General features: G+C 41.7%; 2 protein-coding genes across 3 annotated transcripts in view; one reads left to right on the top strand and one right to left on the bottom strand.

The window, feature by feature from the left end:
• The first annotated feature begins 243 nt into the window (after positions 1-243).
• The window catches only part of acsl6 (acyl-CoA synthetase long chain family member 6), a 98,688-nt gene continuing 72,440 nt past the window's right edge, over positions 244-26,491 (top strand). The window contains exons 1-2 of the mRNA XM_045717342.2: positions 244-361; positions 1,352-2,033. The gene's annotated coding sequence lies outside the window, so the exon portion shown is untranslated. The remainder of the gene's footprint in view (positions 362-1,351; positions 2,034-26,491) is intronic.
• On the bottom strand, positions 7,291-12,155 carry LOC145878670 (uncharacterized). 2 transcript variants are annotated; one of them, XM_082974752.1, is made up of 3 exons: positions 12,020-12,155; positions 8,316-8,437; positions 7,291-8,120 (listed from the first exon to the last, which is right to left on the bottom strand). In XM_082974752.1, exons 1-3 carry the CDS (start codon positions 12,063-12,065, stop codon positions 7,326-7,328), a joined length of 963 nt encoding a protein of 320 aa, XP_082830878.1. In that variant the 5' UTR covers positions 12,066-12,155; the 3' UTR covers positions 7,291-7,325. The 2 variants fall into 2 exon arrangements, with proteins under 2 accessions (XP_082830878.1, XP_082830879.1); XM_082974753.1 differs by lacking the exon at positions 8,316-8,437.

The raw sequence follows: 26,491 nt of genomic DNA, 5'->3' as shown, positions 1-26,491 counted from the left end.
TTCGGCTCCCTGGGGGAGTTCATGGGATCTGGTTTGGGCCAAATGTTCATGCCAGCAGTGACCTACTTCATCCGTGACAGGAGGTGGCTCTTGGTGCCCATGGCAGAGTCTGGACAGATGCACATCCCCATCTGGTGGTAAGTTGATGAATTGACACTCAACACAGTCTAGTTGAGGACCCTGGACCTGGTCGAACTGTACTACCTAATGTACTGTATGTTTGACTGGTTAATTCCAGAGTTTCCCAGATGGCTGCTCTCTCAGAGAAGAGAGGAGGGGGCTGAGGTCATACTGAGAGACGCTGCCAGGAGTAACAGAATCACAGCACCAGAGGTATCTTCACTCCCTTAGAGCAATGGAGGTAAGCGGTTATCTTTATTGAATAGGTCTAGATTAGAAGCTAACAGAAAATCTCACACATGCACTATAGCTACAAAAATGTAGTGTTTATTGCCAAAAAAGTGATCAAAAACTATATAGTGACAATAAGGTTATGTGACAAGGGAATTATGTCTACACCTCACAAACACAGCAAAATGGAGGATGGAAGGGGTAAATTCCTGAGGTGGGCAGGGAATGTACATTGCTAACTAACATTGGTAACCTACAATAGGTTGAGGATGCCTGTGAAAAGAGGGACAAGAAATATAATTTCTTGGACATTCTACATTCTACCATTGCAACATGGTCTCAATCATACTTATTTGTTCTCTTTTGTAGTAAGTCGTACTCTCCGTTGTATTAGTTTTATTCCTAAAAATGTTTAAGATACCAGAGTCTTATCACTCAGTCCAGGCATTAAAGGTAGACTCAGCGTTATGACATTTGCCACGATCAGCACCGCAGATATTGAGATAAGCTCACAGTCACATAGAGGATCTACGCATGTGCACGAGTGTGCTTCACGCTGATACAGTGTTGTAGCTGCTGGGCCAAAACAGCAGATAATTTTAGCCTCATGCTTCAATGCTCTTAGTTGTTGCGGAAATACCAATATTTTGCTTACTTTGTGTGTCGCTGTCTGCTTTTAACTGCTATGAATTAAGCTAGTCCTCTGTCCAATCCATGGTAAAGTTATAACATGCAACAACTAGTAAGCATATAGGACCAGCAGGTTTGCTAGGAGCAGTAAGTGTATTGGTTAATAATGAATTGTAGGTCTACAGTCCCTCTACACCAGAGAGTGTAGGAGCAAACCAGTTCAGAGTTCAATGTCATGGGTGGGTCAACTTTTAATTTGTCAATGACAAACTGTCATAGACTAAATGAACTGCAATACACTTGTCTCAAATACAATAGCATAGCTAACAACACAGAATGACTGTGGACCCCACCCCCCTTTTGCCCTCAGAACAGCCTCAATTCGTCGGCATGGACTTTGCAAGGTGTCGAAAACGTTCCACAGGGATGCTGGCCCATGTTGACTCCAATGCTTCCCACAGTTGTGTCAAGTTGGCTGGATGTCCTTTGGGTGGTGGACCATTCTTGATACACACGGGAAAATGTTGAGCATGAAAAACTCAGCAGCGTTGCAGTCCTTGACACAAACTTGTGCGCCTGGCACCTACTATCATACCCTGTTCAAAGGCATTTACATTTTAAGCCTATTCACCCTCTGAATGTTACACATACACAATCCATGTCTTAGTTGTCTCAAGGCTTAAAAATCCTTCTTTAACCTGTCTCCTCCCCTTCATCTACACTGATTGAAGTGGATTTAACAAATGACATCAATAATGGATCATAGCTTTCACCTGGTCAGTCTGTCATTAATGTTTTGTACACTCAGTGTATATTTGCAATATCATCAGTAATATGAGCTGATCAAATAGTCACAATGTTTTCTATTTCCTTTTTATAGATGCGCACAGCTTCCCTACCAGAGCCCTCCCCCATTTGATCACAACAAAAAGTGAAAGTAAAATTGACTGCCATTAAAACATTGCGCGAGACTGTTATCCTTGGGTCCCTCAAACTTCATTTATATTTAGGATATTTTACTATGGAATATGATCGTCTCACTGCATTTTAAGGTGAGTTTGTGTGATGTAAATATCAAAGGATAGGATAAGAATGATTTAGGTCTTAGTGGCTACCTTAGCAATGTTTTCATAGAAGATTGGTAAAAACATGTATTTTTGTGTTTCGGGTAAGAATATAATACTATAATACACTCAAAATTGTGTATTGATAATAAAGCAGTAATACATGTTCATGCTTTGTTATAATCTATTAGCCATATGCTACGTGAGAAAGCAAAAGTAAAAATTAAAATGGTCATCTCTCAGGAAACTCATCCCCACATACCTTGACTTGATGTAGGCTAAAACATAAGCAACATTGTTTCATTCAGGCTTTATTATTGATCAATGTTTAGAATGTATAGGACCCTTTTTAACATGTATGCCATTTTCAAATACAGCTCTTTGACTGTCGCGTTTTAAGGCCTGCGTGTGTGTGTGTGTGTGCCATGTGTGTGTGTACTTACGTGTTGAACGTGTTGCAGACAAATGTGAATATTATTACAGAACATTTGTTTTTCTGTACTTTAAAGTCTCTTTGGTGTCAGAGTTTGTGTATATTGGAACCCTAGGCAAATTGTCACTGGTAGGGTTTCATTTTCCCCCATGATGAAATCTGTGAGGGGACTGTGGATAGGTCTCTGTCCATCCGTTTGTTCGTTATTCACACGAGATATCCAAGACAGCACTGGCCTGATTTTGACTAAACTTGGGTGAATGATACGTCTTGACATAGGCATTTGCAAAATGACACTGATTGGCCCAAGGTGGGAGCTATAGTAATTAACTGAAATTTGTGAGTCACACCAGAAAGGAAGAGGCAAAGCGAGAGGGATAACTGGGCCCAAAATCTGTCTTCTTCAGCAGGAGGCTTTTTTTTTTACATGGAGTACAGGCAGTGGGTTAGCAAAAGAGACTGTAGGGCTTGACATTCAGGGCTGCCTGCTGGCCCGGCATCATCTGCCGAGCTAACCGGGCCAGTTAATCAAGCTTTCACATTTTCAAACTCCAAAATGTAATAAATAAGTAGATTTTCCCAACGTCTGACGCTTCACACTTGTTATCAACCAGCATTCGGTTTCCAAGCAGAGGCACGAATGTCAAAGCCTTCCCTCTGCCTAGAGTGAGCCCTGCCTCAGTAGGCTAGGTCCTGGATACTCACAGTCTCAGTGGATGTAGGATCCCAGGAGCGTAGCCACAGGTGGGTAGCCAGGCCCACCACTCAGCAACAACAAAACATTTTTGTTTTATGCCCTTTACTTGTCAGTGTTCCAAACGGGACATTATTTGTCTTTTTACCTAAACATGCAAACACCATCAGATATATTTCATAGCAAGCAGTGCACTGGGTTAGTCAGATTTTATTAAATATAACAGAACAGATGACCTGGAATGACATTCACTCCCATGGCATGGTTTGACAATATGACTGCATTGAGGCATATGTCACTGTCTATGGCTATATGCAACATGCCATTGCCTATTTCCTTTGTTCATTTAGCAAACAAGACAGCTCATAATCCAGTGCCTTTATCATTCAACATGAACGCCTGAATCACGCAGTCTCCTCAGAACAGTTGATGTTGAGATGTTTGTCTGTCACTAGAACTCTGAAGTATTTATTTGGCCTGAAATTTATTTGGGCTGGTAACTCTAATGAACTTCTCTGCAGCAGAGGCAACTCTGGGTCTTCCTTTCCTGTGGTGGTCCTCATGAGAGCCAGTTTCATCATAGCGCTTGATGGTTTTTGCAACTGCACTTGAAGAAACTTTCAAAGTTCTTGAAATGTTCTGGATTGACTGAACTTAATGTCTTAAAGTAATGATTATTGTCATTTCTCTTTGCTTATTTGAGCTGTTCTTGCCTTAATATGGACTTGGTCTTTGTCACGTATACTCCCTCTCCGGTGCTCGAGGTCGTCAGGCTGCTCATTATTACGCACACCTGTCACCATCGTTACGCGCATCAGTGCCTCATCAGGCTCACCTGGACTCAATCACCTGCCTGATTACCTTCCCTATATATGTCACTCCCTTTGGTTCTTTCCCTAGGCGTTATTATTTCTGTTCCGTTGTTTCATGTCTGTACGCTACTCGTGTTTCTTGTTTTGTTCCTTGTGTTATTTATTATGAAAAGTCACTCCCTAACATGGTTGTAGCTAGTTGGCAAGCTTATAACTCATTATTTTATGGTGGTCCAGTTACTGTATGTGTTTTAGCCTAATTGTTAAGGTCAGGGTTAAGTTTAGGAGTTAGGTTAAAGGGTTAAGATCAGTGTTAGGGGAAGGGTTAGCTAACATGCTATGTAGCTAGCTAAAAAGTAGTAAGTAGTTGAAAAGTTGCTAATTAGATTCCAACTCTCAACCTTTCGGTTTCTAGATGTTTGCGTTATACGCCCACCCATCCAACCTACTTTCGTTTTTGTCTTAAGTAATCATCGGTCTTATGTAACCATACCAAATGTAACATATTGTAATGAAACGGCAGGGAGCAGGTTTCGAACCCTCGACCTTCAAGCCCGAAGTTCGGCGCGCTATCGACTGTGCCGCAAAAGCATGCTCAAGCGGCAGAGTCGATTTCCGCGCTTATAAACCCAGGGTCGTTACACTACTCCCTCCTTTCAAAGAGCGCGTCCTCGCGCTAGCTTGCGACTCTACGTCTTACAGGAACGCGCTCACCAGCCAAGCACACGCACTGTCGTGGATGCAAGGTCCGATCACTTCCGACACCAATGTAATGAAACGGCAAGGAGCAGGTTTCGAACCCTCGACCTTCAAGCCCGAAGTCCGGCGCTATCGACTGTGCCGCAAAAGCATGCTCAAGCGGCAGAGTCGATTTCCGCGCTTATAAACCCAGGGTCGTTACACTATCATACACATTTTTGTGTCCCGGATTTACATTTACTATGTTACGTCTAGTCTGAGACCAGGCTGCAACATCAGGCAGGTGTGCTATTTTAGCAATCAGCATTATGATTGCTATGATTGCAGCATTATGATTGTCTGATGCAGCATCGTGGCTACATGGATGAAGCATGGGGCAGCTCCTCTGCATTGTTTACCCCAATGGGCTAATCATTAGCTAGATCACTGACTCTATGATCTTGTTGTTTGTTTAATGTCCAAAGAATAACTCACACTGGCACAAATAAAATCATGTGATTTTTCCAGTGTTTATAGGCTTACAGTTTACGGATCTTTCTATAAATAATGTGGCCAATGTGTGACATTGGGATCAACATTTCAAATGTTTTGAAACCAAAATTAAATGGGTTTTCATACAGTTCCACATGTGTACTTAGAGGAATAAAAGTGAATGTATGCAAATTGTCCCACAACTCCACCTATACACCAACATAGGCCTAGGAGGGTAAAATATACTATACATTCTTTAAGCAGGGTTCATACAGACATTGGTAAGTCAAAGTCAATTACTTTTTCAAGCACTTAATTGTAATTTTCAAGGACCTAAATGTTATACAATTGTATAATGTATATAACTGTAAATACAGGGTCTAAAATAGAGCACCTCCCCCAAAAAAGCATGCAAAAAGTATAAAAGAAAAGTAGGCCATTACCACTTTGAGAATAAAAAAAATGTAAGGCCTTGAAATTCAAATTATTTATTACATTCTAAAATATGTGAGAATAATGTGGACATTGCTTTACTAAATATATAGATTGAATGCATGCGTGGCATTTTTTTGTAGTGTATCTGGCCAATTTAGGCAAACGTAATAAATCCATGAATAGCGGTAGTATTCATCTCACCATCACTGTTTTTATAATGAGAAAGTGGCCAAAAACAAGGTTCCTTTTTTTAATGGAAGGATTTGAATGGAACGCCAAGTAGAAGCCGACAATGCATTTTGTCATCTCCAATAACCGCACGTGGTTTTACCGCTATAGAGTAGCGAAACACCCTTGATTTGAAGCGGTGGGAAACAAACAAAAGTGGCCACATCTCTTACAAAAACGGATCAAAAATAAAATCACGGATAATTATAAGGGAGCAGGAGAACTTATAAATTGGCTACAATAACTACATGGACTTTTCAAGCACCAAATTGAGTCCCAAAGGTAGGCCTATTCCAGTAGTTGAATTTCTGAGCTCCAAATTCAAGTAGACCACTTAATTTTTATGTATTTTTATTTAACTGGGCAAGTCAGTTAAGAACACATTCTTATTTACAATGACGGCCTACCAAAAGGCAAAAAGCCTCCTGCGGGAAAAGGGCCCGGATTAAAAATAAAATATAGGACAAAACACAAATCACGTTATTTTGACCTAGCACTGTTGGGTTAAGTGAATGACCACGCACGCACGCACGCGCGCGCGCGCGCACACACACACACACACACACACACAGTGGCCTTTCCTATTGCTCAGAACATGCTATACTCCTATACAGTCTATTGTTGTGTGCGGGTATTTGCATTGAGTCCAGCCACTTTGTTCATGGTTTAAAGCAGGGGTGAGAAGAGTACTGAAATTGCCTGCTCAAGTAGCAGTACTGTTACTTCAATTAGATTTTTTTTTGTTTGCAGTGGTTTAGATGGTACATTGATTCTCTACACTATACTTGCTTGTTTTGTCACACAAACTGAATTTAGGTGAACTATTATAATTTTAGCAACCAGGAAATGGTGTAGCGATTTCTGCATAGTGCACCTTTAAGTGGAGAGTCAAAATGGATAGCCTAAACTTCGATGAACTGAGAAAATAATTTTCACTAGATTATGTTAAAGTAACTGTCTGCATTCAGACTGAGACTAGCTAGCTACCTAACTCAAACCCATAGCCTAGCTAACGTTAGCCAGCTAGCTAACATTAGCCACCTAGCTAGAAATCGTAACATATCATGTTTTGCAAATTTGTAACTTAAAGTACGTTTTGCAAATTTGTAACATATCATACAAAAATGAGTGATGGACCTCCACAAATTAATACATAGCATATGAAACAACATATACTAAATGGAGTGTCTCGAATTTACATGGACCATGTACAGGCCCTAAATATATTGTTTTTTATCAATATGTTATCGGGCTCATTTCTGGAGGAAATATTACATCTTCAACGTTTTAATATAGGCTATGTCATCATTGACGGGGGAGGGGTTTCAAACAACCAGCGTAAAATTACATTTACATTTACATTTAAGTCATTTAGCAGACGCTCTTATCCAGAGCGACTTACAAATTGGTGCATTCACCTTATGATATCCAGTGGAACAACCACTTTACAATAGTGCATCTAAATCTTTTAGGGGGGGGGGGGGGGGGGTTAGAAGGATTACTTTATCCTATCCTAGGTATTCCTTAAAGAGGTGGGGTTTCAGGTGTCTCCAGAAGGTGGTGATTGACTCCGCTGTCCTGGCGTCGTGAGGGAGCTTGTTCCACCATTGGGGTGCCAGAGCAGCGAACAGTTTTGACTGGGCTGAACGGGAACTGTGCTTCCTCAGAGGTAGGGGGGCCAGCAGGCCAGAGGTGGATGAACGCAGTGCCCTTGTTTGGGTGTAGGGCCTGATCAGAGCCTGAAGGTATGGAGGTGCCGTTCCCTTCACAGCTCCGTAGGCAATCACCATGGTCTTGTAGCGGATGCGAGCTTCAACTGGAAGCCAGTGGAGAGAGCGGAGGAGCGGGGTGACGTGAGAGAACTTGGGAAGGTTGAACACCAGACGGGCTGCGGCGTTCTGGATGAGTTGTAGGGGTTTAATGGCACAGGCAGGGAGCCCAGCCAACAGCGAGTTGCAGTAATCCAGACGGGAGATGACAAGTGCCTGGATTAGGACCTGCGCCGCTTCCTGTGTGAGGCAGGGTCGTACTCTGCGAATGTTGTAGAGCATGAACCTACAGGATCGGGTCACCGCCTTGATGTTAGTGGAGAACGACAGGGTGTTGTCCAGGATCACGCCAAGGTTCTTAGCACTCTGGGAGGAGGACACAAGGGAGTTGTCAACCGTGATGGCGAGATCATGGAACGGGCAGTCCTTCCCCGGGAGGAAGAGCAGCTCCGTCTTGCCGAGGTTCAGCTTGAGGTGGTGATCCGTCATCCACACTGATATGTCTGACAGACATGCAGAGATGCGATTCGCCGCCTGGTTATCAGAAGGGGGAAAGGAGAAGATTAATTGTGTGTCGTCTGCATAGCAATGATAGGAGAGACCATGTGAGGATATGACAGAGCCAAGTGACTTGGTGTATAGCGAGAATAGGAGAGGGCCTAGAACAGAGCCCTGGGGGACACCAGTGGTGAGAGCGCATGGTGCGGAGACAGATTCTCGCCACGCCACCTGGTAGGAGCGACCTGTCAGGTAGGACGCAATCCAAGCGTGGGCCGCGCCGGAGATGCCCAACCCGGAGAGGGTGGAGAGGAGGATCTGATGGTTCACAGTATCAAAGGCAGCAGATAGGTCTAGAAGGATGAGAGCAGAGGAGAGAGAGTTAGCTTTAGCAGTGCGGAGAGCCTCCGTGACACAGAGAAGAGCAGTCTCAGTTGAATGCCCAGTCTTGAAACCTGACTGATTAGGATCAAGAAGGTCATTCTGAGAGCGATAGCAGGAGAGCTGGCCAAGGACGGCACGTTCAAGAGTTTTGGAGAGAAAAGAAAGAAGGGATACTGGTCTGTAGTTGTTGACATCGGAGGGATCGAGTGTAGGTTTTTTCAGAAGGGGTGCAACTCTCGCTCTCTAAAATCAGATTATATGGTTGGCTATAATATAAGGTACATTCCCATACTGCAAATGAAAGATTAAATCACCCACGATTGAAATTCTGCGTGCATAACTTGCTTTAATGTGATCTTGGCCCGGGACCAGTGCTTAATTTGCTTAATTTGTAAATCGGGAGGTGCAGGAACAAAAAGTGAGAGGGAGAAGGGGGTGACCTGGGGAGTTATGAGGTACCTGAACGCATGAGAGAAAAAAAATCACCTTTATAGGAATGCATTGCATGCATATCATCGCATTTGCGTAGTGGCATAGAGCGGTAGAGTAGAGGCATTTACATAAGTTGCACACCTGGGGAACATTTTAGTAGTCTTGAGTCCGGGAAAAATGTGGCCTTTTATAAACGCATGTCATGCAATTCTACATCATTTTACATGACTTGGAGACTTTGGTAGAATCTGTGAATACTTTGACATTGATAAACTGAGAATCTGAGATTAATAAAAACAACCCCGTTTTATATCCATCAAAAGCCTAGGCCAAGGTGTGTGGAGACATATTGTAGGCTACAATATGCGGAGAAAATTATAGTCCTAAAAATGCTTTCCAACTTCACTGACTCACCCAATGATGCACAGCTCACTCACTGGTTATTGCCGATACGCTCGTGCCGAAAGCCTCTTCTCTCTTTTGGAAGTTGATCAAATATTTTGGTAGCCTACAGCATAGAGTTTTCTATTTTCAGCAGGAGCCATTTGCTTTCCAACCTGTGTCCCCTCGATTGTATTTTAAATATTATGAAAGGCTTGTTTTGTCTACATGCAGTTTTTCCACTGACAGATTTGCCGCGCGTTCCCTGCTGTAGGCAATTCCTTGTTATTGGGCTAGAATCAACAGCTAAATTAGGATTTATTTTTATTTTTTAGAAACTATTGATTCTCTGTGGTTAAATTATAGGCATGCTCATGGTGTAGTAGGCTATTCTGAATGATTTCCTTTATTTCTTAACAGACAGCAGTAATAATGACAAATATATTTCAATTTATCAGGGGTGCTACAGTTCCTTCAGAACCCTTCGCGCGATTCTATACGGAAATCAATTATGAAATGCAACACTGGAGAGATGAGAGTTGCACGAGTATTTCGCTACGATGTTGCGCAAAACATAAACCCGACCGGCCCAACCCGAATCAATTACAATATTTGGCTCGGGCTGAAAATCTACTTTTTCACATAGTTTTTTTTGTTGTTGTGGTGGCAGGATAATTAACGAAGAGTCAACTCGCACGAACTTTTATCGCTTTTGTTCAAATTTTTACATTGCAAAAAGTGACAATTATTTTTCATGCCACGAGAGGTACCGGGTCCAGCCAAATAGGTTCCAGAAAAAAAACTGTCCAAAACGGAGAGGTGGGGATCCGGCTCAAATTAAGCACTGCCGGGCCGGGACAGTAATTTCCACTTCTTAATAGGCCGGTGTGGCACTGGCAAATTTACCTGAATGTCAAGTGTTGGACTGGTACCTGGGCTAATTGCCTTCCATTTTTTGAATACATTAATTAAAATTTTTAGATCGGCAATTTGAGTATCTGGTCAATATAATGGCTAATCCGCATCATCCGTGGGGGACGACATGTTTACTGTTGTCTTGTTTAAATGTGTAGGGTGGTGTTTTATTAATTCCCAAATATTGTGTGTAGGCTGGCCCATTGTAGAATGTATTAAATCAATGCATCATATTACATCTTTCCTTGTGACATATGTTATTGATGCAACAACGTGACATTTTATTGGCAAGAAATGCACCACTTCACAGACAAAATAACTATTTAATAAAAGACCACAAGATGTCGCCAATAGTATACTCTAAAAATATTGCTTGTCCTTAAACTTGCTCTTGCGAGGACTCAGGTTACTCGACTAATTCATTTTATAACAATGAAAACACAGAGAAACTCATCTTGACCATGTGTCATATGGTTATTACCATGACAGTATTGTTCTTGTGAAACAATTTGTGTGGTACTTGCATTACTGTGAAGAGAGACATGGGATTTGGAGGGCTAGTTTTATCACCAAGCCTAAAGTTAGTTAGAAATGGCATGCTTGTCTTCAATGCACTGGAAGGCCTTTATGCATGCAGGTAATTATATTGAATTATAAATAAAGACCTATTGCAGGCATCAAAGTCAAGATGATGATCTCTCACTCTATTTGTATTATGGAGCCAAAACACTGAGATGCTTTTTATAGCGTTTTGCATGTCTGGATCGATGCCAAGCAGGATGTTTGTCTTAATTGTAAGGCGGTGATAGTGATCATGGTAATTGTGATCAACTAGGTCAGAAAATGCAGTACACCCAGATTTGTGAGGCAAGATTCCACTGTGAGGTCTAGTACTGGTGTAATCCTGACGTGTAGCAGTCAACAGGTATTCGCCTCAAACAATTAGCCCGCAGAAAGCAAACTATATCCTGCTAAAATCCCCATTCAGATTCACATCAAGGATCAATCAAGTCTTTCATAACAAAATAGTTTTTATGCTGCTGATGCATTGATAGTGACCTGAATAGCACATCGTTGGTATGTGTGTCAAGTCAGCCACTGATATATAGTCTAGTTGTTTTTTTTAAGGGCCAGTATAATTAACTGGTGTTTGTCAGTGTTGTGTATTGTGTGAACAGTATCAGGGCTGAGTCATTGCAGTAATTATCAGAATTATAGTTTTATTGTCATTCATACATATTGAAAACAACTGTCCATGACATGGTTAGACTATTGTGAGGTCTTTGTTACTGGAATGTCACTATGATGCTCTGTTTGTCATTCCTGTCTGAGAGGGCTACACATCATAGGAGCTGGATAATAACAAGTCCATGAACATATCGTTATCTATAAATGGGTTGCTTGTTAGCAACAAAACTGACGCGTGCACAACTATGGGGCAAAACAGACCGGGTTGGCTTAGATTGTTGACAACATGTAAACTATATTTCGTCTCCAATGTTTATTTTAAACATAAACAATTGTCACAATGAGCACAAAACAAGTGTTGTCTCAAATACATCGTTACAGTTATTGGTTATCTAACTAGATTTTTTTGTTGTTGTTGCCATATTAGCATGACATGAAATCAGTCAAAACAAGACATGGTAACTAGCTGAAATGTCCCATTTATGATTCCCAACATGGCCGTTTCTTGTTATTGTTGTTAGCTATCTGGCTATCCAGAACCTCAACAACACACGGACTTCTGTCCCATTGAAGTGTGCACATCATTTTCGTGACGTTCTCTGCTAACACATCTATAGAATAAAAATAAACCTTACCAAACAAAGCAGCATGATACTTGTAAATGAATGGAAGCCTCCCCATATGAACAATTGACGGTGGATTCCAAATGGAGGGTTTCCTGTAAATGCCTGTCTTCTTCTCAGTGGCAACACACCCTGGTAACAGGCCCACATTGCAGCCCAAGTAAAAGTCACGTGATTTTCAATAAATTGGGACCTGAAATTGGAGTGTTTCCACTGAGATTGTTTAGAGCAGCATGTTAGTTTAGAGTAGTATGTTAGTTGTATTTATGTTATTATTCTCAAAACATGATACTTGGCAATGAATGGAAGCCACCCCATGTGAACAGAGTTCGATTCATCAGGTCAGAGGGAGGATGAAGAAATGTTCAAGGTTCTAAATGTGGATATCTTGTATACTATTTGACTTATCCCCAAATAGTTTGTGGTTTTGTTTTTCACTTTTGCTACTATATTTCTTTATTCTGATTTCTGCACGTGATTCTGACATTTCAACACTTGAGTGGTCATCAATGATACTTGTTGGAATGCATTTAGCCTTAAGATGATTTTGGGAAACCGGGTCCAGGTCTTTGTAGGAATTTGGGGTTGAAATAAATACTTATTTCTGTTGTTTAGCTAGATTTATATGCATAGAGTATTGTTGCTTTGACACTGACTTTTCACATTTCTCACATGCTTAGTAGAAGCACTTCAATGAGACTGGAAAGCAGTTTTTGCAACATGACCTTTATACATAGAGAGGATGATATATATATATATATACACGACTGTGGTGGGAGGCCTTTGTTCAGTATCACATCGCTTCCTTTTTTCCCTTTTTTTGTGACCAACCACTCTCTTAGTTAACATAATGAGGCCTAGGGGGCTACTACAGATTTTTAGCACCTTTTCCATAACAGCTCTGCTTTATATTCCAACAGATGCAATGTACCTTGATTGACAGTTTTTTTATTTTAATCATCCCACACCCTTCCACTAAATTATAGATGTCACACTGGCAATGCCAGACATTCCTGGTCTCTGTGTGTTTCAGAAAAATAGTCTCTGGTCTATCCAGTAAATCAGGAGACAGACGCAGAGGTTGCATCCAAAATGGCCAGAGGCAAGGAGACTTAGAGCTTGAATCACCAAGGGATCTCTTTCTCCTTATCAACCTGCTCTCAGCTCTTTGGCTGTGACCCAAATAGCACTCTATTCCATATTTAGTGCACCACTTTCGACCAGGGCCATTAGGTCTCTTTATGGCATTATTAGTATTTTAATGGACTGCAGTTGCCACTGCCAAAACAGTACATACCCGACCCCTCTTTCTAGGACTGGAACCCTAATGGGTGCTTATGAAGAGGAGAGGCATTACTCACCGTGAATGTGCATCAGTTCCCTGAGTTACTTTTGTGAGGAGTAGCTGTGATTGAATGAGTTACATTATTGGTTACTTTGCTGCACTGTCATCAAATAACTTGGCATGGAAAAGGTTATCTAGCTGTGCCCTAATTCCAAGAATACACACCATTCCTACTACCCTCTTTCCGGGTGTGGTTGCATGCGTGGTTGCGTGCCAGTGTGTAGGTGTGCCTGCAGAAGGGTTCTTTGAAAAGCCGAACAAAGGGATCGAAGCCAAGTCTGAAGATACAGTAAACAGTTACCGGATAGTTCAGATTCTCCATCTGTTGATGCACTACAGATGGTCGTAATATCAACAATCTATCTGTTGATTAGCAACTGCTTGCTAAGATTACGGTTAGGGTTAAGGTTAGGGCTATGATAAGGGTTAGATCTAGGGTTAGGGTTAGGGTTAGTAGATAGTCTGTAGAACATTACAGATGGACTATACAAATAAAGTGTTACCATGAATAGCCTTACTTGCCCAGGCATGGCAATCTAGCTTTACCTCCTGCACACTACCAACACCAGTCCTTTAATCTGTAGGCCATGCTCTTTCCCGGTGGTTGTGTGGGTGGTTGCGTGCCAGTGTGTAGGTGTACCTGTAGAAGGGTTTCTGAAAAAGCCAAACAAAGGCATCAAAAACCTGAAAATCAAGTTGGTCTGTTGTTGTTTTGTTTGGCCTTTGTTATGATTCTCAACATTCATTTATATAACTTTGCTGTGATGTGTCAAATATGTCTGCTGCTTATTATTTTGAGGTAGTGAGTTTGATGAATTATTTAGTGGTGAAGGAAGTTCTTGAACATAAGAGTTTAAAGTGGAGGTGATGGCATTGTGTTTCAACGAGATCATGCAACATGATCTCATCAATGGAGGTCTTGAGCTTTATGTTACGTTTATAACAGAACAGTATTATCAGCACCATATCACAGTGGTTATGGATCTCCCATTAATGCATGTCCATCCAATGTGATTATACGCCTTAGTGCAATAATTCATCTGTGATAGTGGACTTTGCATACACCAAACTGAGTTTAATATCAGCAAATGTACATATGTTCAAAATGTGTGCATATCAGCTGTGTCTAGACAATGACTCCTAAATGCATTCCATTGTTGAGCATTGGTATTCAGAATCGCTGTCCTACATCCGACTGTAGTGGCCTCTACTCTTTTCTAATCCACTCTACTTTCTCTGCCTATTGGCATCCCGAAGTAAGTCTGTGATCATAATCAATCCTGTTGGCTTTTTCACACATTCTGGTGCAAAGACATGTGGGCAGGTGTCATAAGGCAGGTGATAAAGCCAAGGTGGATCTGTCCCATCTGGCTTCCTTAGTTAACCAATGGAGGACAATGAGCTCTGATTATCATCAAACAGCTGAGTGATTGGTTCCTTGGTAACCCTTGGCTTTGATTGAGTGACGGCAAATTATAACCCATCATTTTGAGATTGTTGAAATGTCAACCTCACGCTCAGTTTTATAGAGATTCCATCATTCAATTTGCGAGCTTAATTATCACACCTCTTACCCTTTCTGTCACCCGCTTTGTATTTATTTATTTCACCTTTATTTAACCATGTAGGCTAGTTGAGAACAAGTCTCATTTACAACTGCGACCTGGCCAAGATAAAGCAAAGCAGTGCGACACAAACAACAACACAGAGTTACACATGGAATAAACAAACATGCAGTCAATAATACAATAGAAAATGTCTTTAATACAGTGTGTGCAAATGAGGTAGGATAAGGGAGGTAAGGCAATAAATAGGCCATAGTGGCGAGATAATTACAATATAGCAATTAAACACTGGAGTGATAGATGTGCAGAAGATGAGTGTGCAAGTGGAGATACTGGGTTGCAAAGGAGCAAAATAAATAAAATAAATAACAGTATGGGGGATGAGGTAGTTGGATGGGCTATTTACAGATGGGCTATGTGCAGTGATCTGTGAGCTGCTCTGACAGCTGGTGCTTAAAGTTAGTGAGGGAGATATGAGTCGCCAGCTTCAGTGATTTTTGCAGTTAGTTCCAGTCATTGGCAGCAGAGAACTGGAAGGAAAGGCGGCCAAAGGAGGAATTGGCTTTGGGAGGAATTGGCTTTGGGGGTGACCAGTGAGATATACCTGCTGGAGCGCGTGCAACGGGTGGGTGCTGCTATGGTGACCAGTGAGCTGAGATAAGGCGGGGCTTTACCTAGCAAAGACTTATAGATGACCTGGAGCCAGTGGGTTTGGCGACGAATATGAAGCGAGGGCCAGCCAACGAGAGCATACAGGTCGCAGTGGTGGGCAGTATATGGGGCTTTGGTGACAAAACAAATGGCACTGTGATAGAATGCATCCAATTTGCTGAGTAGAGAGTTGGAGGCTATTTTGTAAATGACATCGCCGAAGTCAAGGATCGGTAGGATAGTCAGCTTTACGAGGGTATGTTTGTCAGCATGAGTGAAGGATGTTTGTTGCGAAATAGGAAGCCGATTCTAGATTTCATTTTGGATTGGGGATGCTTAATGTGAGTCTGGAAGGAGAGTTTACAGTCTAACCAGACACCTAGGTATTTGTAGTTGTCCACATATTCTAAGTCAGAACCGTCCAGAGTAGTGATGCTGGACGGGCGGGCAGATGTGGACGGCGATCGGTTGAAGAGCATGCATTTAGTTTTACTTGCATTTAAGAGCAGTTGAACACCATGGAAGGAGAGTTGTATGGCATTGAAGCTCATCTGGAGGTTAGTTAACCCAGTGTCCAAAGAAGGGCCAGAAGTATAAAAAAATTGTGTCGTCTGCGTAGAGGTGGATCAGAGAATCACCAGCAGCAAGAGCGACATCATTGATGTATACAGAGAAAATAGTCGGCCCGAGAACTGAACCCTGTGGCACCCCCATAGAGACTGCCAGAAGTCCGGACAACAGGCCCTCCGATTTGACACACTGAACTCTGTCTGAGAAGAAGTTGGCGAGGCAGCCATTTGAGAAACCAAGGCTGTTGAGTCTGCCGATAAGAATGTGGTGATTGACAGAGTCGAAAGCCTTGGCCAGGTCGATGAATACAGCTGCACAATATTGTCTCTTATCGATGGCTGTTATGATATCGTTTAGGACCTTGAGCGTGGCTGAGGTGCACCCATGACCAGCTCAGAAACCAGATTGCATAGCGGAGAAGGTACGGTGGGATTTGAAATGGTCTGTGATCTGTTTGTTAACTTCGCTTTCGAAGACCTTAGAAAGGCAGGGTAGGATAGATATAGGTCTGTAGCAGTTTGGGTCTAGAGTGTCTCCACCTTTGAAGAGGAGGATGACCGCGGCACCTTTTCATATCTTTGGGGATCTCAGATGATACGAAAGAGAGGTTGAACAGGCTAGTAATAGGGGTTACAACAACCTATGCTTAACCTGTGACAGTGAGTCTGCATCCCTGAGCACTATACTATGAATGTAGTTTTTTTGTCGAGATCACAACTTATTTATCTCATGATCATGGCATAACAAAAGTTGTTTTGATGAGATCACAAGAATTTTCTTATGATCACGACATAAAAGTTGTTTTGTCGAGATCACAAAATAAACTCTATGAATAGGAGTGGATGCATTGATGATAGATTGATAGTAAGTATGGCTGAAGCGGCAGAGCTTACAGTCAGCGCATATGTTATTATTGTTTGCTACACTAAGGGACGGTACATTTCATGCTAACATTATGCTTGGAGCTCATTATCAGTTTATAAGTTAGAATGTTAGCAAGCTAAATGTCCCTTACCTTGAGCTAAGTGCCCGTGGGGCATTTACGTCCTGAACTATACCTGACAGGCAAGACTGTCTCCCCGGCTACATACCACCTCCAAGACCACAGCCAATCGCATGCAAGCAACAACTCAGCTACAGTGCTTCAGAAAGTATTCAAGGCCCTTGAGTTATTCCAAAATTTGGTTGTGTTACACCCTGAATTTTTTCACCCATCCTAGACACAATACCCCATAATGACAAAGTGAAAACATGTTTTTAGACATGTTTGCAATTTTATTGAAAATTAAATAAAGAAATATCTCATTTACATACGACTTGACACCCCTTTGTAGAACCACCTTTGGCAGCGATTACAGCTGAGGCTTTCTGGGTAAGTTTCTAAGAGCTTTTCACAGCTGGATTGTCTTCAAGCTCTGTCAAGTTGGTTATTGATTATTGCTAGAAAACCATTTTCAGGTCTTGCCATAGATTTTCAAGTAGATTTAAGTCAAAACTGTAACTCGGCCACATTCACTCTCTTCTTGGTAAGCAACTCCGGTGTAGATTTGACCTTTTGTTTTAGGTTATTCTCCTGCTGAAATGTGAATTAATCTCCCAGTGTCTGGTGGAAAGCAGACAAGCAGGTTTTCCTATAGGATTTTGCCTGTGCTCAGCTCCATTTAGTTAATTTTTTTATCTGGAATAACTCCCCAGTCCTTATCTATTACAAGCATACCCATAACAGGATGCAGCCACCACTATGCATGTAAATATGGAGTGGTACTCAGTAATGTGTTGTATTGGATTTGCCCCAAATATAACAGGAAAAAAAGTTAATTTCTTAGCCACATTTTTTGCAGTATTACTTTACTGCCTTGTTGCAAACAGGATGCACGTTTTGGAATATTTGTAGTCTGTACAGGCCTCCTTCACTCTGTCAATTAGTGACTGGGTATATTGATACACCATCCAAAGTGTAATTAATATAATTAATCACCATGCTCAAAGAGATATTCAATGTTATATATTTTTGTATCTACCAATAGGTGCCCTTCTTTGCGAAGCATTGGAAAACCTCCCTGGTCTTTGTGGTTGAATATGTTTTAAATTCAATGCTCAACTGAGGGACCATACAGATAATTGTATGTGTGGGGTACATACAGTGCCTTGCGAAAGTATTCACCCCCCTTGGCATTTTTCCTATTTGGTTTTCTTACAACCTGGAATTAAAATAGATTTTTGGGGGGTTTGTATCATTTGATTTACACAACATGCCTCGTACCACTTTGAAGATGCAAAATGTTTGTGAAACAAACAAGAAATAAGACAAAAAAACGGAAAATGTCAGTGTGCATAACTCTTCACCCCCCCAAAGTCAATACTTTATAGAGCCACCTTTTGCAGCAATTACAGCTGCAAGTCTCTTGGGGTATGTCTCTATAAGCTTGGCACATCTAGCCACTGGGATTTTTGCCCATTCTTCAAGGCAAAACTGCTCCAGCTCCTTCAAGTAGGATGGGTTCTGCTGGTGTACAGCAATCTTTAAGTCATACCACAGATTCTCAATTGGATTGAGGTCTGGGCTTTGACTAGGCCATTCCAATACATTTAAATGTTTTCCCTTAAACCACTCGAGTGTTGCTTTAGCAGTATGCTTAGTGTCACGACTTCCACCGAAGGTGGCTCCTCTCCCTGTTCGGGCGGAGCTCGGCGGTCGTCGTCGCCGGCCTACTAGCTGCCACCGATCCATTTTTCCTTTTCGTTTGTGTCTGTCTGTTTTTTCACACCTGGTTTAATTTAGTTGATTTCGATGGGTTTATAGTCACCCCACTGCCTGCTAGTCTTTGTGCGGGATTGTTTCAGCGTTATGTTGTTAGGGGTGCGTGTTGCACCACAGGGTTTGTTCTTTGCTCACGGTATGTTACCGTTTTGATTTATTTCATTCGAGGAGTAGAAGTTTCTCCTCCGTGTGTTGCGTTTCTTCCCTATGTGTGGCGACTTCGTTTTTGCGTGTTTCCCACATGTTGTGTTTTATTTGGGACAGCTTTAAAATAAACGATTGTCCCACTGGGACTTCCTTGCTCTCCTGCTCCTGATTCCATGCACCTCCCTCCTACTAGGAGGTGCCTAACACGTAGGGTCATTGTCCTGCTGGAAGGTGAACCTCCGTCCCAGTCTCAAATCTCTGGAAGACTGAAACAGGTTTCCCTCAAGAATATTTAGCGCCATCCATCTTTCCTTCAATTCTGACCAGTTTCCCAGTCCCTGCCGATGAAAAACATCCCCACAGCATGATGCTGCCACCACCATGCTTCTCTGTGGGGATGGTATTCTCGGGGTGATGAGTGTTGTTGGGTTTGCGCTAGACATTGGTGGGTGGCCCGCTCTTGGCAGCTTTGTTGTGGTGCCATATTTTTTCCATTTTTTAAATAATGGATTTAATGGTGCTCTGTGGTATGTTCAAAGTTTCGTTTTTTTTTTATAACCCAACCCTGATCTGTACTTCTCCACAACTTTGTCCCTGACCTGTTTGGAGAGCTCATTGGTCTTCATTGTGCCGCTTGCTTGGTGGTGTTACAGACTCTGGGGCCTTTCAGAACAGGCGTATATATACTGAGATCATGTGACAGATCATGTGACACTTAAAGTCCACCTGTGTGCAATCTAACTAATTATGTGACTTCTGAAGGTAATTGGTTGCACCAGATCTTATTTAGGGACTTATTAGCAAAGGAGTGAATACATATGCATGCACCACTTTTCCGTTTTTATTAGATTTTTTAAAGAAGTAATTTTTTTCATTTCACTTCACCAATTTGGACAATTTTATGTATGTCCATTGCATGAAATCCAAATAAATATCTATTTAAATTACAGGTTGTAATGCAACAAAATGGGAAAAATGCCAAGGGGGATGAATACTTTTTTAAGGCACTGTAGATGAAGTAGTCATTAAAGAATCATGTTAAAAACTGCTATTTACCGCCTCCCGAGGGGTGCAGAGGTCTAAGGCAATACATCACAGTGTTGCGGCGTCACTACAGCCTGGGGTTGACCGGGAGTCCCATAGGGCGTCGCACAATTGGCCCAGCGTCGTCCGGGTTAGGGTTGGGGGTTTGGCCAGGGGGCTTGACATGACTCATCGTGCTCTAGCAACTCCTTGTGATGGGCCGGGCGCCTGCAGGCTGACTCCGGTCGTCAGTTGAACGGTGTTTCTTCCGACACATTGGTGCAGCTGCCTTCAGGGTTAAACGAGCTGGTGTTAAGAAGCATGGTTTGGCGGGTCATGTTTCGGAGGACGCATGACTCGACCTTCGGCTCTCCCGAGCCCGTTGGGGAGCTATAGCGATGAGACAAGATCGTAATTGGATCGCAATTGGATATTATTTACTTATTTAGGCTTGCCATAACAAAGGGGTTGAATACTTATTGACTCAAGACATTTCAGCTTTTCATTTTTAATGGAGCATCAGCATTTGTGGGTTCGGTTTCTGGCTCAGAATGGCCAGAAACAAAGAACTTTCTTCTGAAACTCGTCAGTCTATTCTTGTTCTGAGAAATGAAGGCTATTCCATACGAGAAATTGCCAAGAAACTGTACTACTCCTTTCACAGAACAGTGTAAACTGTCTCTAACCAGAATAGAAAGTGGAGTGGGAGGCCCCGGTGCATAACTGAGCAAGAGGACAAGTACATTAGAGTGTCATGTTTGAGAAACAGACGCCTAACAAGTTCTCAACTGGCAGCTTCATTAAATAGTATCCGCAAAACGCCAGTCTCAACATCAACAGTGAAGAGGCAACCCTGGGATGCTGGCCTTCTAGGCAGAGTTCCTCTGTCCAGTATCTGTGTATCTTTTATTTTTATTGGCCAGTCTGAGATATGGCTTTTTCTTTGCAACTCTGCCTAGAAGGCCAGCATCCCGGAGTCACCTATTCACTTTAATGACTACTTCATTGGGTACGTTTTTCATCCGGCCGTGAAAATACTGCCCCCTAGTCCAGACAGGTTAACAAGAGAATCACTGACATGATGTCAGCTGGTCCTTTTGTGGCAGGGCTGAAATGCAGTGGAAATGTTTTTTGGCAGATTCAGTTCATTTGCATGGCAAAGAGGGACTTTGCAATTAATTGCAATTCATCTGATCACTCTTCATAACATTCTGGAGTATATGCAAATTGCCATCATACAAACTGTGGCAGCAGACGTGTAATACTGTTATATGATGTACTGTTTTATATTTTGTTTATATGTAATGTAAGTGCCTTAATGTTTTTGGACCCCAGAAAGACTAGCTGCTGCCTAAAAACTAAATAAAACACTTTTAAATGCTATTTGACGGACAGCAAAAACAGGCAGAAATGACCCTAGCCATTATCTCCTTGGCTGCTGTAGGTTCATTCACCTGTCGATCTACAAACACATAGCCTATTAACTATACAATTTCAATGTTATACCCCTGAAAGGGGGGGAAATATGAGAAATGCTCCACACTGGCACGTAGTATCAGCGACTGTTCAGTCTGTTGTAATGGTGATTTTGTGCAATTCATCAACTCTTCAAATAGATATCTATTTTCTTAAAATTACATAGCATTCACAGTTGTATTCCTAGGCATTACTGATCAAGCTCTGCACAGACAGACACCAATGTAGTGGTAAAAAATAAAATAAAAGGGATAATGGATAAACTACATTGGGCATCGAGATAAGACGAACAACCACCGATATACAGTTGAAGTCGAAAGTTTACATACACCTTAGCCAAATACATTTAAACTAAATTTTTCACAATTCGTGGCATTTAATCCTAGTAAAAATGCCCTGTCTTGGGTCAGTTAGGATCACCAATTTATTTTAAGAATGTGAAATGTCAGAATAATAGTAGAGAGAATGATTTATTTCAGCTTTTATTTCTTTCATCACATTCCCAGTGGGTCAGAAGTTTACATACCCTCAATTAGTATTTGGTAGCATTGCCTTTAAATTGTTTAACTTGGGTCAAACGTTTTGGGTAGCCTTCCACAGGCTTCCCACAATAAGTTGGGTGTCACGCCCTGACCGTAGAGATCCTTATTATTCTCTATGTTTGGTTAGGTCAGGGTGTGACTCGGGTGGGAAAGTCTATGTTTTCTGTTTCTTTGTTTTTAAGCCAGTGTGGTTCCCAATCAGAGGCAGCTGTCCATCGTTGTCTTTGATTGGGAATCATACTTAGGCAGCCGGTTTTCCACCTGTGTTTGTGGGATGTTATTTTCTGTTTAGTGTCTGTGCCTGACGGAACTGTTCGCTTTCGGTTATTCTTGTTTGAGTGTTTCTTGGAATAAAGTATCATGAACACTTACCACGCTGCGCCTTGGTCCACTTCTACTACTAACGATGAGCGTTACATTGGGTGAATTTTGGCCCATTCCTCCTGACAGAGCTGGTGTAACTGAGTCAGGTTTGTAGGACTCCTTGCTCACACCCGCTTTTTCAGTTCTGCCCACACATGTTCTACTGGATTGAGGTGAGGGCTTTGTGCTGACCACTCCAATACCTTGACTTTGTTGTCCTTAAGCCATTTTGCCACAACTTTGGAAGTATGCTTGGGGTCATTGTCCATTTGGAAGACCCATTTGCGACCAAGCTTTAACTTCCTGACTGATGTCTTGATGTTGCTTCAATATATCCACATCCTTTTCCTGCCAAATGATGCCATCTATTTTGTGTAATGCACCAGTCCCTCCTGTTGCAAAGCACCCCCACAACATGATGCTGCCACCCCCGTGCTTCACTGTTAGGATGGTGTTCGTCGGCTTGCAAGCCTCCCCCTTTTTCCAAACATAACGATGGTCATTATGGCCAAACAGTTATATTTTTGTTTCATCAGACCAGAGGACATTTCTCCAAAAAGTACGATCTTTGTCCCCATGTGCAGTTGCAAACCGTAATCTGCCTTTTTTTCTGGCGGTTTTGGAGCAGTGGCTTCTTCCTTGCTGAGCGGCCTTTCAGTTTATGTTGACATAGGACTCATTTTACTGTGGATATAGATACTTTTGTATTATTTTCCTCCAGCATCTTCACAAGGTCCTTTGCTGTTCTGGAATGGATTTGCACTTTTCACATCAAAGTGCATGTTCTTCCTGAGCGGTATGATGGCTGCGTGGTCCCATGGCGTTTTATACTTGCGTACTATTGTTTGTACAGATGAACGTGGTACCTTCAGGCGTTTGGAAGTTTCTCCCAAGGATGAACCAGACTTGTGGAGGTCTACAATTTCTTTTCTGAGGTCTTGGCTGATTTCTTTTGATTTTCCCATGATGTCAAGCAAAGAGGCACTGAGTATGAAGGTAGGCCTTGAAATACATCCACAGGTACACCTCCAATTGACTCAAATTATGTCAATTAGCCAATCAGAAGATTCTAAAGCCATGACATCATTTTCTGGAATTTTCCAAGCTGTTTAAAGGCACAGTCAACTTAGTGTATGTAAACTTCTGACCCACTGGAATTGTGATTCAGTGAAATAATCTGTCTGTAAACAATTGTTGGAAAAATGACTTGTGTCATGCACAAAGTAGATGTCCTAACCGACTTGCCAAAACTATAGTTTGTTAACAAGACATTTGTGGAATGGTTGAAAACCGAGTTTTAATGACTCCAACCAAAGTGTACGTAAACTTCCGACTTCAACTGTAAACGAAAACGTATGACATTTTTAGAACTGTATTGTTTGCATTTTGATTGCATTTTAATGTAGGCCTATAGGGAAGATAAGCCATGAAACATATCTTATTTGTTTTAACTTCCTCACTTGTTTGATAAGATTAGTACATATCTTCTGAGGAGACCCCACATGGGGCCCCGACCCCAAGTTTGGGGTTGTCACTAGTTAACACAGCCACAAAGTCAAAATTGGCAACAACAAAAAATATTGGTCTTAATTGAAGGTTAGGGTTAGGCATAAGGTTAGCAGTGTGGTCAAGGTTCAGCGTTTGATTTAAAATCAGATTTTAATAAGAGATATTGTGGAAATAGGCAGGTTTTACCAATAATTATGACCTTGTGGCTATGGTAACTAGTGACGACCCAAGTTGGGAACCTCTCTCTCTGCATGCTTCCTTTCTCTCTCTGTCTCCACTGCTTCCTCCTGCATGCATTGCAGCCTGCCTCAGCCTCACCACTGAGCGTCACATCACTGTCTCAGTAGCCTTCTCTCTGTAAAGCATAGTTATTATGAGAACTTAGTAGCCCACGTAGGCAAACATCACGATCAAACCACTGATCATGATTCCACTCCTTCACAAAGAGGCAGGCGCAATTACAACTGTCAGATCAAGATTATAAGCTTACTGACCTTTGATCAACGCTGGGAGCAATATTTAGATGTTGACCAGTAATTTACTTTGTGTACTATACACTATTCAGACCCATTTACTTTTTCTACATTTTGTTATATTACAGCCTTATTCTAAAATGTATTAAATAAATAAAAAATCCTCCAGCAATTTACACACAACACCCCATAATGACAAAGCAAAAACAGGTTTTTAGATTTTTTTTGCAAATGTATTAAAAACAAAAAAACAAATACCTTATTTACATAAGTATTAAGACCGTCACGTCTGGAGGAAACCTGGCAACAACCCTATGGTGAAGCATGGTGGTGGCAGCATCATGCTGTGGGGATGTTTTTCAGCAGCAGGGACTGGGAGACTATTCAGGATAGTGGGAAAGATGAACAGAACAGAGCAAAGTACATTGCGATCCTTGATGAAATCCTGCTCCAGAGCCCTCCGACTGGGGTTAAGGTTCACCTTCCAATTGGACAACGACCCAAAGCACACAGCCAAGACAGCGCAGGAGTGGCTTCGGGACAAGTCTCTGAATGTCCTTAAGTGGCCCAGCCAGAGTCTGAACTTGAACCTGATCGAGAGTGTGCAAAGCTGTCATCAAGGCAAAGGGTGGCTAATTTGAAGAATATAAAATATATTTCAATTTGTTTAACACTGTTTTGGTTACTACATGAATCCATATGTGTTATTTCATAGTTTTGATGTCTTCACTATTATTCTACAATGTAGAAAATAGTAAAAATAAAGAAAAACCCTGGAATGAGTAGGTGTATCCAAACTTTTGACTGGTACTGTATATATACACAACGCAAATATAAATGCATCAAGGATCTGTACACAGTTCCTGGAAGCTTATGATGTCTCAGTTCTTCCATGGCCTGCCTACTCACCAGACATGTGACCCATTGAGCATGTTTGGGATCCTCTGTATCAAAGTGTACGACAGCTTTTTCCAGTTCCCACCAATATCCAGCAACTTCACATAGCCATTGAAGAGGAGTTGGACAACATACCACTGGCCACAATCAAAAGCCTGATCAACTTTATGCGACGGAAATGTGTCGTGCTACATGAGGCAAATTGTGGTCACACCAGATAGTTTTTTTTTAAAGGTATCTGTGACCAACAGATGCATATCTGTATTCCCAGTCATGTGAAATCTATAGATTAGGACCTAATGTATTTATTTCATTCGACTGATTTCCATATACTGTTACTCAGTAAAATCTTTGAAATTGTTGAATATTGCATTCATATTTTTGTTCAGTGTATCTGTCACTGGTGTCATAGGGATTAGACCAAAACGCAGCGGGAACGTGTAAACTCATCTTATTTTATTAAAGAAGGAAAACAAAAGAAACACGTATACAAAAATAACAAACGACACTAAACAGTCCCGTCAGGTGCACGAACACAAAACAGAAAATAACTACCCACAAATCCCATAGAAAAAACACCCCTCTTAAATAGGACCTTCAATTAGAAGCAACGAGGAGCAGCTGCTTCCAATTGAAGGTCAACCCAATAAACACCACATAGAAATAGAAAGACTAGAACTAACATAGAAATAGACTAACAAGAACATAGCCCAACAAACCCCGAAAACACTCTAAACAAACACCCCCTGCCACGCCCTGACCAAACTACAATAACAAACAACCTCTTTTACTGGTCAGGACGTGACAGTATCTTGATTAGATAAGTATTCAACCCCCTAAGTCAATACATGTTAGAGTCTTTAAGAGCTTTACATCTCTAAGAGCTTTAAGTCTCTAAGAGCTCTCTAAGAGCTTGCCACACCTGGATTGTGCAACATTCTCCCATTATTCTTTAAAAATTCATCAGGCTCTTTCAAATTGGATGTTGATCATTGCTAGACAACCATTTTCAGGTATTGCATAGATTTTCAAGGAGATTTAAGTCAAAACTGTAACTCGGCCACTCAGGAACATTCACTGTCTTCTTGGTAAGCAACTCCAGTATAGATTTGGCCTTGTGTTTTAGGTTATTGTCCTGCTAAAAGGTGAATTCATTTCTCAA

Source organism: Salmo salar, chromosome 04 (assembly GCF_965601325.2).
Source record: "Salmo salar chromosome 04, fSalSal1, whole genome shotgun sequence".
NCBI classification, from domain to species: Eukaryota; Metazoa; Chordata; class Actinopteri; order Salmoniformes; family Salmonidae; genus Salmo; species Salmo salar.
This window is presented reverse-complemented; position numbering and strand designations above follow the sequence as displayed.